Raw genomic sequence first — 14,106 nt, 5'->3', positions numbered from 1 at the left:
CTTCCTCCAATTGTGACAATGAAAATATGTCCTCAGATGTCAAATGTAACTCAGGAGAAAAATCACACCTGGTTGCACACCACTGGTCCACATTCATTCAAACAAGAAATATGACTTTTCTGATAAGATTGGGCATAAACCAAGTCATCTGTAGTCCCAGTGGAAGGAAGAGAAAAAAGACAGAAAGCTGCTGGGTTATATACATCCCAGTGCAAGCAAGCAAAATCTATAATAAATTGCAATTATATCTTCAAATCTCTTCTTTCCACTCATAAACTAATTTAGACTCATCCTCAAAATTGCTTACATGCTATGGAGATGACTCATTATAGTTTATAAAATCTTTTTATAAAAATTTGATGACTCAGCTGCTTGTATGTAAATTCTTATCCTTTATCTAAAAAAATCAGAGTTGCAGTGACCATGGTGATTTTCCAAAACTAATCACACAACACAACATGTTACGCACTTTAGAGTGTTCCAAAAGAACAGGGCATGTTAACACTCATTTGTGTGATGGACACAGACAATACTCTCTTTAATGGATCACATATATGCATATTCTATCTGCTGCTACCTTTGTAAATGGCTTTGAAATGCTTGTTTAGAAGAGAAAGCCAGTTTATTGTCCAACATCCCCATCCTATCAAGGAGTTCTCCAAGAAGGATAGGCCATAACTCCTCATATTGATTGCAATTTCAGAAAAAATAATTGATGATGCTTGGTATGTTTTTTGGACTTAGGGGCAGAGATGACCCCAGAGGTGGAATTCAGAAGAGGAAGGCTAATCACACCCAGAATGTGCTGTGATGAGCCAGCCTCTGCTTCTGGCATGCCTCCTTGGTCATGCAGAGGCAATGCTGATTAACTGGATGGAAAGAACCATGTTTGGGGCTTACAGAGAGGTCCAAATGTGAAAACCCAACTTGAGTTTACTGATGTCTTTTCCCATTGACATTACTCTAAAAAATTCTAAATGCTTATCAGTCTGACACCTTTTCATTTGAGAATTCAAGTAGCGCTTACCTCAGCTTTAATTTTATTGTCTCCAAAACAGAGGTGTTGTAAATAGGCTGCAGCATTAGACTGGACTGAAGGAAACTGATGTTGCAACATCTGGATCACTTCGGGCAGTTCCGGGTCTCTCCATCCAAATTCTCTGAACAAAAGGAAGGCAGGAGAACGTGAGGATGAGCCCTCCAGACTGGCATATGGCCAGCACCCTTAGGAAATGTACTAAATAGTTTGCACAGAAATATTTCACAATGGTTGTTCTGCTTTTCTTATACACTGAGGCATTAAGAGAGCATTTTGAAAAGATCATCTTGTGTAAATAGTTTTTAAGTGCATACATACACGTTGATTATATAAAATTATACACATATGTAGCTGGGCGTGGTGGTACATGTCTGTAATCCCAGCGATTTGGGATGCTAAGCAGGAGGATCACAAGTTCAAAGCCAGTCTCAGCAATTTAGCGAGGCCCTGAAAGACTTATCAAGACCTTGTCTCAAAATTAAAAACAAAAAAGACTAGGGATGTGGCTCGGTGGTTAAGTGCCCCTGGTTTTAATCCCCACTACCAAAATAAAAAACAAAAAGATTACATACACATATATAAATGAAGTTAAATGTATTGACTGAAGTTCCACATTTATAAAAATAACATGACCCTGATTTTATTAATATACACACTTTTCATGAGCTTAAGTAGATACTTTATAAGAGATCACATTTTCCTAATATATTATTTAAATAAACTGAGGCATGGCATTTAGCTAAATCTTCAGATATAAGAAAATATAACTTAGGAGAGCAGGTGATGCTGATATCATTATTATTTTCATTTTTGTTCTTGCTACTTTCATCATCTCTTTTTAAAAAATAGACCGACTTCAGCACTGAAAAAAATAGACAAAAGTGAAAAAAGAAAAGGAAAAAAAGTAGACATATTCACTTAATGATTTTCTGGGGATAAAAGTACAAACAATAAGATGACTTTCCAAAAGGAAATTATTTATTTAAAGACATTGGCTTATTCATAGAACGTTAAGAAGGTTTATGCTCCATGTATTCTTTTCCTGAATCCTCCTTCTTACATCTGAGCTACTCCAAAAAGCTTCTGTTTTTCTATTTAACCTTAAGAAATATGCTCTAGAATATCCTAAATCAGAAGTGAGACTGTACCACTGTGCAAACGGATATTCTTTTCTGACATCCCTCAGCTCAACCAGTTAGATTTCCAGTGCTGGCAGGACCAACTCTATGGATTCTATTCTTAAAGCAGGGAACCAATTTTTAACAGAGAAATAAAAAAGCAACCGCTGAGGCCACCAATGAAACTTGACCCCCGAGGCACAGAGGGTGCTATTTATCTGAAAGATGGGCTAAGGAGGGACGAGATGGCTGTGCAGCGGCCACCCAGCACCTCGTGAGACAGCTCAGAAGCAAGCGTCCTACTGATGCCAGGTCAGCGCTGTCATCTGCACAGAGGCGTCAGAGGAGGAGACAAAGGTTAAGAGTGTCCTCGTGGGTTCTAACCTGTCCTCTTTATCTTTCCTTTATCACAACTGGTAGAGTTGTCAAGGATGAAAGGTGTTGGTGCTTGCTTTACTAAGGACACTATGGAACAGTTAGGCTTCTGAAGTGGCTTCATTTTACTGGAAAGATAAAGCATTTGATTTCATGTGCACTGACTATTCAATAAATTTACATACCATCTTATGCATATACCAGGACATTCTCCAAAAGACGTAGCACAATAGCACATTTGCTAGGAAACGCACCTAAGTGACTGCTGATGCTCAATTCTTTTTGATATGTGATCACAGTGGAAAACAATTATGGATTGAAAACTTGAAGCTGGTTCTTCTTTCTAATTTAAATTCCTTTTGTCACATGATCCCAAACCACCTCATAATACCGAGATAGCAAGGTCCTTCTGATAATAGTAGCTCTCTAGAATTATATTCTTTGTGAATCAAATCAAAATCTGCAGGGTGCCTATAAATTAAAGGCAATGGGTGGCTAAGATGAATTCAGGTAGGTTTAGGCTATTGGGAAGTGATTAGTAAAGAACTCATCTCAGTCTACTTTATTAACCAGGTGGTAATTGCAAAGGCAAATAGGCAAAGGCAGATAGGGCATATATCAAGAGATCTTTTGAACAAGCGCTCCAGAGGAGAAGACTTAGAGATTCTTTGAACACATGGATGCAGTGGGTACACATGTGCACCCCTTCCCCACAACTGATGTGAACATTCCAAAGAAGCATGAATCCAGAAGAGATCCAAGCTCCTTACCGATAGGTCAGAAGGACCCTGGCCCCAGCTTCACCTCTCCCCTAGCCGCAAACCTCTGGGATCCCAACCACCCACTCCATCCCTATTTCTTCCTCCACAGACCTAGCTCCAGCTGCCAGTCGCCTCCTGCCTCCTGGCTCTTCCCACCACCTGTCAACTAACCATGCCAAAACGAACTTGACTGTCCCACTTTCCTGCTTCAAGCCCTCAGTGGCTCCCACCATTCTTGGTAAAGGGACTTGAGGTCCCTGTGGCCTTCTACATAGCCTCCCCTGACTCTCAGAGCTGGCCACACTGGAGGACAGGTGCACATCACTCTCTCCTGCCTCTGTTCTTGGTTACTGTAGGAGGATGAACCTAGGATTTAGCACCAAAAAACTGGCAAAGAATTCCGAACTTGAACTTCAGACTTGAACTTCTGGCTTTGTCCATTGTATCTCATAAATGTGGGAGAGTCCCTTAGTCTTTATTGATCTTGTCTTCCACAGATGAAATAGGGAGTAACAGCATAATATAACAACATAATAATATTACAGAGAATAAATAATTGCACTGATCTCCTCGAAGATACAATAAATTTGTAAGTGCTTAGCAAACTATTCAGAGCGAGATGTATTCTAGTAATTGTTAGCCTAAGACTGCGACTAGGGATGTATTTTTCTTTTGTGATTTATGTAACACATTTTAATTTTTTAAAAACCTCAAAGCCTTTTATTGACATTTATCCATTTGGACATTAAGCTTATATGAAGAAATATAAGTGAAAAGAGAAAGATTGCTTTAGCTTATAGCAAAATTTGCTGTTTTGAAACTATTTCCTTTCTTGTCACTCCCCTTGGAGGCAGGGTGGCAGAGTGGGCAAGCTTCCTTGGATGGAACCAGACTTCGTTAGAATCCCACTGCCCCACCAGCTTTCTCTGCAGTCCTGGGCTCAGGTCTGTGTGGCTTGCTGCTGGGCCTCTGCTGGCTGGCCTGGGAGGCGCTGGCCACACGGGTGCTCTTGGAGTCCATCTGCCTCCCTGAGATGATGATAATGCTTGCCCAGGCATAATGGTGGGAGATCAGCAATAACATCAGGCACCAAGGCACACAGTGTGGGCTCTCTAGAAATGTCAGGTGTTACATATAACTAGACAAAGAGAAGGAGACTAATAAGTAAGAAGCATCTATAATTTCCTAGGAAGCTGAACTCAAAACTCATTTGTTACTGGGCTTCACTTTAGAATGTTAATGGAACTGGAGAATATGCAAATGTAACCTTTTCTTCATTAAAACCTGTCACATAGTCCAACAATATTGTGACTAAACCTTCACTCTTATATGGACTGCCTGAGCTGTTAAAATCACAACACTTAGCACACAGCTAAATAGCAAACAGTTTGAAGATCTTTACAACGTCACGCTGGGACTGAGACCAAAGAGTTGGAGGAGTGTCAACATTTGATCAAGTTTCCCGGAGGGAAAGAGTGCAGGGACATCCAGGGTCCCCACAAATTCGGACTTTGGTTTCCGACACAGCTTCACGTCAGAGGGGACACTGCTCACTTTGGACGCAAACCTGAATAACTTCCACGGGGAGCCCGACTGTACGGAAGTTACACCAAGGTGTGGAAATCTTTATCACTCATGAACTTTCAAACTTTAAAAGTTTTGAAGACCCCACTGCCTTTGACGTTCATATCCAGAGCCATGAAGTTAGGCTGCTTTGATTTTATGCTGGCTTGTTGATTCAGCTGGGAAGATTGAAGGGCACCAGATATAAAAATTCAGGATTTTAAAAATAGTAAAAAGAAGACATTTCAATTCTTGCCAACGCCACAGAACTCACCCAACGATGCACACATGAAAGCACTAATGTCTTAACCCTCTTTCCTAAAGTTTGTGACCAACAATAAAAAGGATAAGGTCAGTCGTGTTAAAAAATCTTTGCTTTTAAATAAACAGTAGCACCAGAATGAGGACTATCTAGAAAGCGGGCTCCATTCTTATACAGCTGCGAGGTTGAAAGGCTTTCTTCAGTCCTTGTGTTTCGAGTAAGATGGAATTCCCCGAACTGCAGCATAAGCCTGAATTCATCCCACCACGGATTCTGGATCCAGCCTCATGATGGAGCAGTCACTATGCTCCACGGACCTGCCTGTGCCCAGCTCACGAGGACCTTACAAGTCACCTGCCAGCAGGAGAGAAACTAATGCAGAAGAAAAGGGACTAGTACCGTTGGTTCAGCAAAAGGACAGAATCCCACAGGAAAATCAGGAGGGAAGAATCTGAGTGCGAACTTGCTCTGTGTTTGGTCTCTGGTTAGACTACATGAGAGACTGGACAGTAACCCCACATTATCCAGGTCCTAATTCCTGGCTCATTCTTGACATCGTGAGTGTTGCCTTGTTTGGCAAAGTGTCCTTTGCACATGTGTTGGGACTAATGACACGTTAACTAACTCAGGCTGACTCCTTACTCCCTGGCGAGTGAGCAAGATCAAGGCTCAAAGGCGGTTTCAAAGGTTCATGACGATAAACCGGACCACCGTCAGGGATGGTTAACAACAGTTCCGCCAACTTGATCCTATGGGACTCTCGCCTGCGTGAACACCCCATGCCTTGCTGACCTTTAAGCTGATTGGTTCCCGCCTAGCCCCCACCCTACATAAAAGCTGTGTGGCTTCCTCAATAAACGAGACCTGCTGTGACGGGTCTCCCTGACGCGTCTGATTGTCCTCCGCCCGGAGGGCTGGGAGCGGGCGGTCAGTCGGCCCTACCTATCCCGGTCTGACCTTGTTGGGGAGTGTCCCCTTCCCTTGTCGCTGGTCGAGAAGAGCAAGGGGGCTTAGGACCCTGACACACATGTGACCACACTAAGGGTTCCGAGACAGGAGATTATCCTGGGCCACTCAATGGGCCTTAAATGCCATCACAAGCATCCATAAAACAGGGACCTAGAAGGAGATTGGCCACAGGAGGAGGCAGGGAAGCCGTGAAGTGGGAGGGGAGGCTGCAGACAGAGGAAGGAGCCAGGAGCCAGGAAGGCACTGCTCTGGAAGCTGCCGGAGGCTCGGAGATGCACCTCCCTCTGCAAGCTCTGGAAGGAGCACGGTACTGGCGCTGCCTCGACTGTGGCACAGTGTACCGTAGTGGGGACCTCCAGCTCACAGAACTAGAAGAGAGTGAAAGCGTGTTGTTTTAATGGAGTAATGTTGTGTCATTTTGTAATAGCAGCTGTAGGAAATAATGCAGAAGACCCTCCACCGCCAAGAGGCACCAACTCCAAGTCCGGCTCTGAGAGCCTCGTGTGGCTACTGTGTACCAGGCAGGCCCTTCTGCTGATTTACGCGGCCTTCCTGACCACCTCCTGTTAACCTGTGTATTTGAAAATGCAGCCTCCCTGGTCCGCGTCTGCTTCCACAGGCCTGGAGCCTTCACTTCTCCCTGTTCCTGCCAGCCTGCCTGTTGTGTCTAAGGGTGCAGCACAGTCCACACACCGGGACACAGCACTGAACACAGCACACACTCCTGCCTTTGGGGAACTCACTTTCAGATGGGAGCTGGTAATGAATTGTTAAAAGAGAAAAAGATAATACTTCTCAGGAAAGTTTAGTAGGGTAAACAGTTTTGCCTCCAAAAACATTTCCTGTCCACCTAGAACCTTAAGATGCCATCTTATTTGAGAATAGTGTTTTCCAAACATAATTAAGGTAAAGACTGAGACAAGACTGTACTAAATTGGAATGGCTTTAAATACAAAAGGAGTGTCTTTGTAAAAGACAAACCTGGATGGAGGGAAGAAGGTGGTGTGCAGATGGAGGTGGAGACTGGGGACAGGCAACGGCAAGCCGAGGAACCCTAAGTATACCTGGCAACCCAAGAACCTAGGAGGAGACTTGGGTCAAGCCTCCCTCAAGCCCCCAGAAGGACCCCCTCTCCAACATGGCGCCTTCAGACTCCAATGACCCGGGCACTCAGAAGTAGAGTTCTGTCCCTTGAAGGTGTTCAGTTATGTGACAACGGTTTGGCTTCCACAGGAAACGCGTTTCAACTTGATGGGGAATGAGCGTGGACATGGGGAGAGTCAGAGCCTGTGTTGGTGGGGTGTGGGGTGCGCAGGTGTTGTGACTGTGCGTGGCCAGGGGAGACCCTGAGGCAGGAGTGGGCTTGGCACAGCAGGCAAGAGGCGAGAGGCAGTGGCGGAAGTGGAGTGGGCCCCTGGACCTTGCTGGGAGAGGAGATAGATTACAGAGGACATGCCAGCGACTGCAGGCCCTTAGGTGCTTCTCCAGAGAGGTAGCTGGATGGTGGTTCTGTGGACATTATGCATCTGTTAAGATGCATAAACTGCAGGCCTGAAAGTGCTCATTTCTGTGAATCAAATACACCAGGTGAAGCCCAGTTCCTGAGAGCATCCCTGGGGCTGCTGTGCCCAGCAGCCCGGGAGCGCAGGGCAAAGTCGGGGCAGCAGGGAACAGAGGGAGCTAGGAGCAGAGTCTGGTGCAGCGGGAGCCAGCAGGACTCTGATGGGGCATGTGAAGTGTAGGCAAAGGGGACCCATTGGAAAGCAGCCTCCTCCCCACGGAAGGGTGGCCCGCCACCCATCTCAGCCCAGCCTGGGCGGGTGGGCAGCCTGGGCCAGCTTTTGGAGACTAGGACCTAGTATTTGAGAACGAGGAGGAATGATTTGAAGTGGCAAGGTTTCTCCTAACTGCCGAAGTGAAAAGAGACAAACAGTAAAATCATGAAAAATCAGTTCCCTGGAACTTTCATGGGTACCAAGTGCCTGGAATTAATCTCCGCCGAGCTTAATGGGCTTCTTCTCTGAATTCAATCTGTTAGAAGTTGAGGAGGAAAAATAATGTCCCATGATTAGCCCAAGCTTATGATATTATTTAGCACTTAAAATCACATATAGTTTAAATATCAATGACTTTCTGCTTTTATTGAAGACCTAAATATTTTAAAAGATGATTAGGACAAAGAACATTATCAGTTATATCATAACGATATCATAACACCTATGTAGTGTCAATTAACTTTAAAATGCTATTTATTTATTCATTAAGGCTCCTAGATGTTTCAAGAAAAATATGGTACGCAGGGAAAAATTAATAATACATATACATAAGAACTGAGTTGCTCTGAAAATTTGAACAGGTTTTGTTTGGTGGCACATAGCCCAAGGGAAAAGATTGCAAATTAGTACCCATAAAATTTACCTTGTAAAACATAATGACTTTATGGAAAATGCTTATATTCTACAACTATGTACCTATTTTAAAATTAATAGCCCGTTTTGTTTTTTTAGAAAAACACCTCGATGTGTGGACCCAGGGTGGGGATTGGAAGGAAGGAATTTGATGCTCTGGGATTTCAGATTAGGAGGACAGGATGTAAGGATGTTTGATCTATGGCTTTCAGTCTGTTAGTATCAGGAGAAGATCAGGATTGTGCCTCATGGTTCAGATTTTGAGGAAAAAGTCACAAAGACCTAAGTTATTTCTAATGTATTTTATTATACATATTTGGATATGCCTAGGTATCTGTGACTGGGCATCTTAAAGCATCTCACTTTTCTAGGAGGAGGGAAGAACAGAGCAACATTCAACCTGTGATGGACAGAGAAGCAGTAGTCACTTTGGCCAGGGAGTGGTGTGGCCATCTTTTGTGGTGTGGATGACATTTGTGTGTTGTCTGCATTCAGAGATGATATGGCGAGTCCTGACCCTGTCAGGATCCATCAGGGACACAGGGCCTTGCCTGTGGTTCATGAGAGGTGGAAGTGTTCACGTTCGCCAGGAGGAAGCCCAGGCCTGGCTGAGAGGCCTGCTGGCTGGGGCTGCCAGCCTCACTACTCCCCCCAACACCTGGGTGGGGCTGCCCGGGAGGCCATCAGGGCGCATCTGAAGGGGAAGAAAACGCTACACAGAAGCTCCCCATCTTAGCGCTCACTGCCTCTGCAGCAGTGCCATTCTGGGGGTTAAAACCATGACCCGGATCTGTCAATGCCATAACAAAACTACACGTGAAAACAGGAAGAAGAAGAGGAAGTGAACCAGCTGGTTTGTTGCCAGGAGCTCACGCTGTCTGACTCTCTGTCCTTACAGTCTGAAATCCCCAGAGAGCAAGTCTGACACCTCAGGGCAGCGCCCGAAAAGTGGCTTCATGGATCACGTGGCTTTAACCTGGAATGTGTTAGGAATGGGAGGGAAGCTTATTGAGTGGTGATTGAGTTTAGCTGCTAAAGTAAGAAGAAAAATAAAACAGCACAGCTGCATAATTAGTTCTATGGTAACTACTGCCCATGTCAAAAAAGAAGGGCCAAACATAGCCCTTTGAGTGGACTGCTCCACGTTGCTCTTAAAGGAATCTTAAAGAAGATAAAAATTCTTTCTCAAATTAACTTTTTTCTTTTTCTTTTCTTTTATTTATTTATTTATTTTTGGTGCCAGGGATTGAACCCAGGAGCACTTTATCACTGAGCCACGATCCTCATTCCTAGCCCTTTTTTATTTATTTATTTATTTATTTATTTATTTATTTATTTATTTATTTTTGAGACAGGGTCTCACTAAGTTGCAGAGGCTGGCCTCAAACTTGCAATCCTCCTGCCTTAGCCTCTGGAGTTGCTGCAATTACAGACGTGTGCCACCATGCTCAGTTCATTTTCACTCTCAACATCTCTAGCAGTAGAGAAATGCAAATCAAAACTACTTTAAGATTTCATCTCACTCTAGTCAGAGCAGCAATTTTCAAGAATACAAAAATAAATATTGGTGAGGATGTGGGGGAAAAGGTACACTCATACATTGCTAATGGAACTGCAAATTGGTGCAACCATTATGGAAAGCAGTATGGAGAGTCCTCAGAAAACTTGGAATGGACCCACCATTTGACCCAGCTATCCCACTTCTCTTTTTATACCCAAAGGACTTAAAAATCAGCATACTACAGTGACACAGTCACACAAATGTTTATAGCACGTCAACTCACAACAACCAAACTATGGAACCAACCTACGTATCCTTCAACAGATGAATGGATAAAGAAAATGTGGTATATATACACAATGGAATATTACAAAGCTTTAAAGAAGAATGAAGTGATTGCATTTGCTGGTAAATAGATGGAGCTGGAGAACATCATGCTAAGTGAAATAAACCAATCCCCAAAAAACCAAAGGCCGAATGCTTTCTCTGATATATGGAAAAATAGAGTTACTTTGGATTAGGTAGAGGAGAGTGAAGGGAGGGGAGGGGATATGGAGTAGGAAGGATGGTAGAATGAATCTGAGATTATTGCCCTATGTACATATATAATTACATGACTGGTGTGATCCTACATCACGTACAACCAGAAGAATGAGAAGTTATACTCCATTTACGTATGCTGTGTCAAAGTGCATTCCACTGTCATGTGTAACTAATTAGAACAAATAAAAATATTTAAAAAAAAATTTTAAAAAAGAAAAACAAGAACAACATCCAAGTAGCTATTCACAATTACTTCTCATTACTAGACACAAAGTAGAAGGGAATTGCGCAGTCGTTTCTTTTACTATATTTCACAGTACATTTGATATGAGACTATTAACTTATTCCCACTATTGCTGTCTGAATTTTTCCAAGTGTAAAATATGGAGATTATTTTCACCCTTTAGTTTGAATAAAACAGCCAACATTGGATATTCTTTGGCAGTCCCTGCAGACCATGAGTCAAAGGGGTGTCAAAAGGTCACCTTATACCTTCATCTTAAAAGATTCTATAGCTGTGCAACTGAATACAATAGCCAGTTTCTGTTCAAAGGGCAATAATAACAATAATAATAATAATAAATTCATTTCAAGATAATGGTGTCCAATTACCTTTAACTTGGACCTGTTGATAAAGCCTTAGACTAGGCTTTTATTACATCAGCGTGTGGCTAACTCTCAGCAAATGGTTATGACTAGTTTGAAAATTAAATGAAAGTTTGCAATAAATTTAAAGATATTTTCTCTTATTGTTGTCATCAACCTCTATAATTTAAAAGTGGGCAGGGGACAGATAAGGCGAATGGAAGAGGTTTGACTACAGGAAAAGAGCCAGTGGTAGATATACAGAGGTTTACTCTCGGATATAACCAACAGGTACATTATTTCTATTACCTTTTTCACTAATTAAGAATGGCAGTATCTGGGATGGAGTTGTAGCTCAGGGGTAGAAGGCTTGCTAGGCAAGCATGTGTAAGGCCTCGGGTTCAAGCCCTACCACCACAAAAAATAAAGAAAAGTAGTGTCTTCATTAAGCATTTTTCCATATGCAAGAAATGCATTGTTTTAAGTCCTGTCTACATGGTAGCAAACCAAAACCACTAGAAAAACAAAAACAAAACCAGAATTTGGATCTTTAAAAATGGAATTCAATATTTAATTATCATACAAGTATATGTATTAAAACAAGTAGTGTTTCTTTGTGAGAAGTAACTGAATACTTCTCAATGCTTGACTTAATAGAATTCAGAATGTTCTCAGACTGTGTTGGTTCACAGGCTTTTTGTGATTTCGTAGTGTTTCCAGGTGTCCCTGGGCCAAAAGAAATATTTGACAGCCCCGTTTATTAAGTGATTAGATCCAACGACTTAGGAATTATCTACTCCCTGACTATTTGTGCTGTGGGGCACCAGGCAACTTCTCAAACACTGGATTTGGAAATGCCCGCTTTATTTTCTCTCCTTTATTGACATGTTTTTACTTTTAATCACAAAAAGCTCTAAAAATCCAGGTTTGCAGAGTTATGAAGTTGTCAGGGGTAAAGTCAGACAATAGAATTGTGAAGCTGAACTTGAACTCATGTTTTACTCGGTGTCCAACAGACCTTGTTGTACATCCCTCTAAAATTTAAAATCTCCCTGGGAGCTCCTCTGTGTCTGCTGTGTGGCCCTGGGACACCTTGGAGCCACAGAGCTGGGGAACAGAACCAAGTGAATGGTTATTTTTAAAATATTGTTTTAGTTGTCAGTGAACTTTTATTTTATTTATTTATACGCAGTGCCGAGAATTGAACCCAGTGCCTCACACATGCTAGGCAAGTGCTCTGCCACTGAGCCACAATCCCAGCCCCGAGTGACTGGCTTTAACAGTAGCCGCGGCTTGAACCTCGATGAGAAACTGCAGCATAATGAACAGGTAGCAGTGGAAGGGCAGATGGTTCATACCCGAATGGAAGTTTGTTGGGTAGCTGAAATTCAGAATTTCCATTAAGCAACTCAGTAAGTCAAATGAACCTAAGCATTTGTCATTTGGGGAAATAGACTACCACTCATTTCTAACAGTTTTCTTTTCTAAATGTTTTGAAATGTATCATTTTATGACTGTGAAAGACTTAAGCAATAGCAATATATTATATTAAATTTAATATTTTATATTTAACAATATAAAAATACAAATAATTTAGGGAAAATATCCACATTCAAAGTTACTTTCTCTCTCCTGTTTAACCTGGACAAGGGCACAGTACCATGGGATCATGAAATGCTCATGACAGAAATACCACTTTAGTGGCCGTGGTTACTGAAAACGCTTCTTTTATTATATTCAGCATGCTCCTCACCGTGTGAAATTGCTGTTAACATCTTCAATATCGTATTTGATCTTAAGGGACCTCCTTCCTACCCATTTCTTGCCCTTTCTTGCATGCCTTTCTTGGGCTTTTATGGGTTTAAATTTCAGAAGGAAGAATCACATCAGGGACCTGAGAGCCAGAGAAAGCAAATGAATTTAGTCACGGGAAGCTGTGCTCTTGGATGAATGCGACAAGCAGTTCTTTGTAGACATGACTATGCGGGAATGATCAGAAACGGGAAGAACGGAGTCCTTTGCCCACTACCTCTAGAGATGCTTAGAGATTTAATTATCATGGAGATTACCTGATGAACATAAGACTACTTTACAATAAACACTAACATAACTTCCTTTCACACAGAAATAAGTCTCGACCCGTTGAAGACCTTCTTCCTCTTGTGCACGTCTTGTGTGCCTAGGTCAAGCTTTTTACGCTATGACTAAAGGACCTGATCACCACAATTACAGAGGAGAAGAAGTTTACTTGAGGGCTTTCAGTTTCAGAGGTCTTAGTTCATAGAAGGCAGGCTCCATTCTTTGGGGCTCCAGGTGAGGCTGAACATCATGGTGGAAGAGTGTGGAGGAAGGAAGCAGCTCACTTGATGATCAGGAAGCAGAGAGAGAGACTCCACTCTCCAGATACAAATATACACCCAAAGCCACGCCCAATTCCCACCTCCTCCAGCCACACCTGCCACTTCAGCTACCACTCAGTTAATCCCTGCCAGGGGATTAAATCTCGGATTGGGTTAAGACACTTACAACCCCAATCAATTCATTTCTGAACCTTCCTGCATTATCTCACATGTGAGCTTTTGGGGGACGCCTCAATCCAAATCATAACATGTGCCTTACTCATTGCTGATCACCTGCTCCCACTGGGGTGGTGCATGAATACGCCCATTTTATAGGTGTAGTCCTTGTAGCACAGAGTCTGTTGGCAACTTGCCTAAGGTCCAGAAATAACCAGGTGATGGAGGCAGAAGTAATATGCAGACGGACTCTTCAGAGTTCACTGTCATAACCAGGAGGCTCACTGTCTCATCAAACCATTGTTGTTACTAGTTTTGAAAGCTATTACAAGTTGGGGAGAAGAATGAATGTGTACCCCTCAGAAATTTCATTAGGATAAGCTAAAACTCACCTGATTTAGGACTAACACCATGTCTTACATATCTGTCAACTGTAATTGCTTTTGCTCTTTAAATCAAGAGTTGT

The 14,106-nt window shown here is 42.6% G+C and overlaps 1 protein-coding gene across 6 annotated transcripts in view; it reads right to left on the bottom strand.

The window, feature by feature from the left end:
- Positions 1–14,106, bottom strand: part of CTNND2 (catenin delta 2) — a 904,448-nt gene that overhangs the window by 252,209 nt on the left and 638,133 nt on the right. For all 6 annotated transcript variants that reach the window (XM_079145292.1, XM_079145294.1, XM_079145293.1 and 3 more), the window contains one exon: positions 1,028–1,160. In XM_079145292.1, the coding sequence (XP_079001418.1) occupies positions 1,028–1,160 (133 nt within the window). The remainder of the gene's footprint in view (positions 1–1,027; positions 1,161–14,106) is intronic.

The sequence above is a fragment of the Sciurus vulgaris genome (assembly GCF_902686455.1).
Source record: "Sciurus vulgaris genome assembly, chromosome: 6".
Classification (NCBI taxonomy): domain Eukaryota; kingdom Metazoa; phylum Chordata; class Mammalia; order Rodentia; family Sciuridae; genus Sciurus; species Sciurus vulgaris.
Note: the sequence above shows the minus strand (reverse complement) of the source record. Positions and strands in the feature narration are given on the sequence as shown.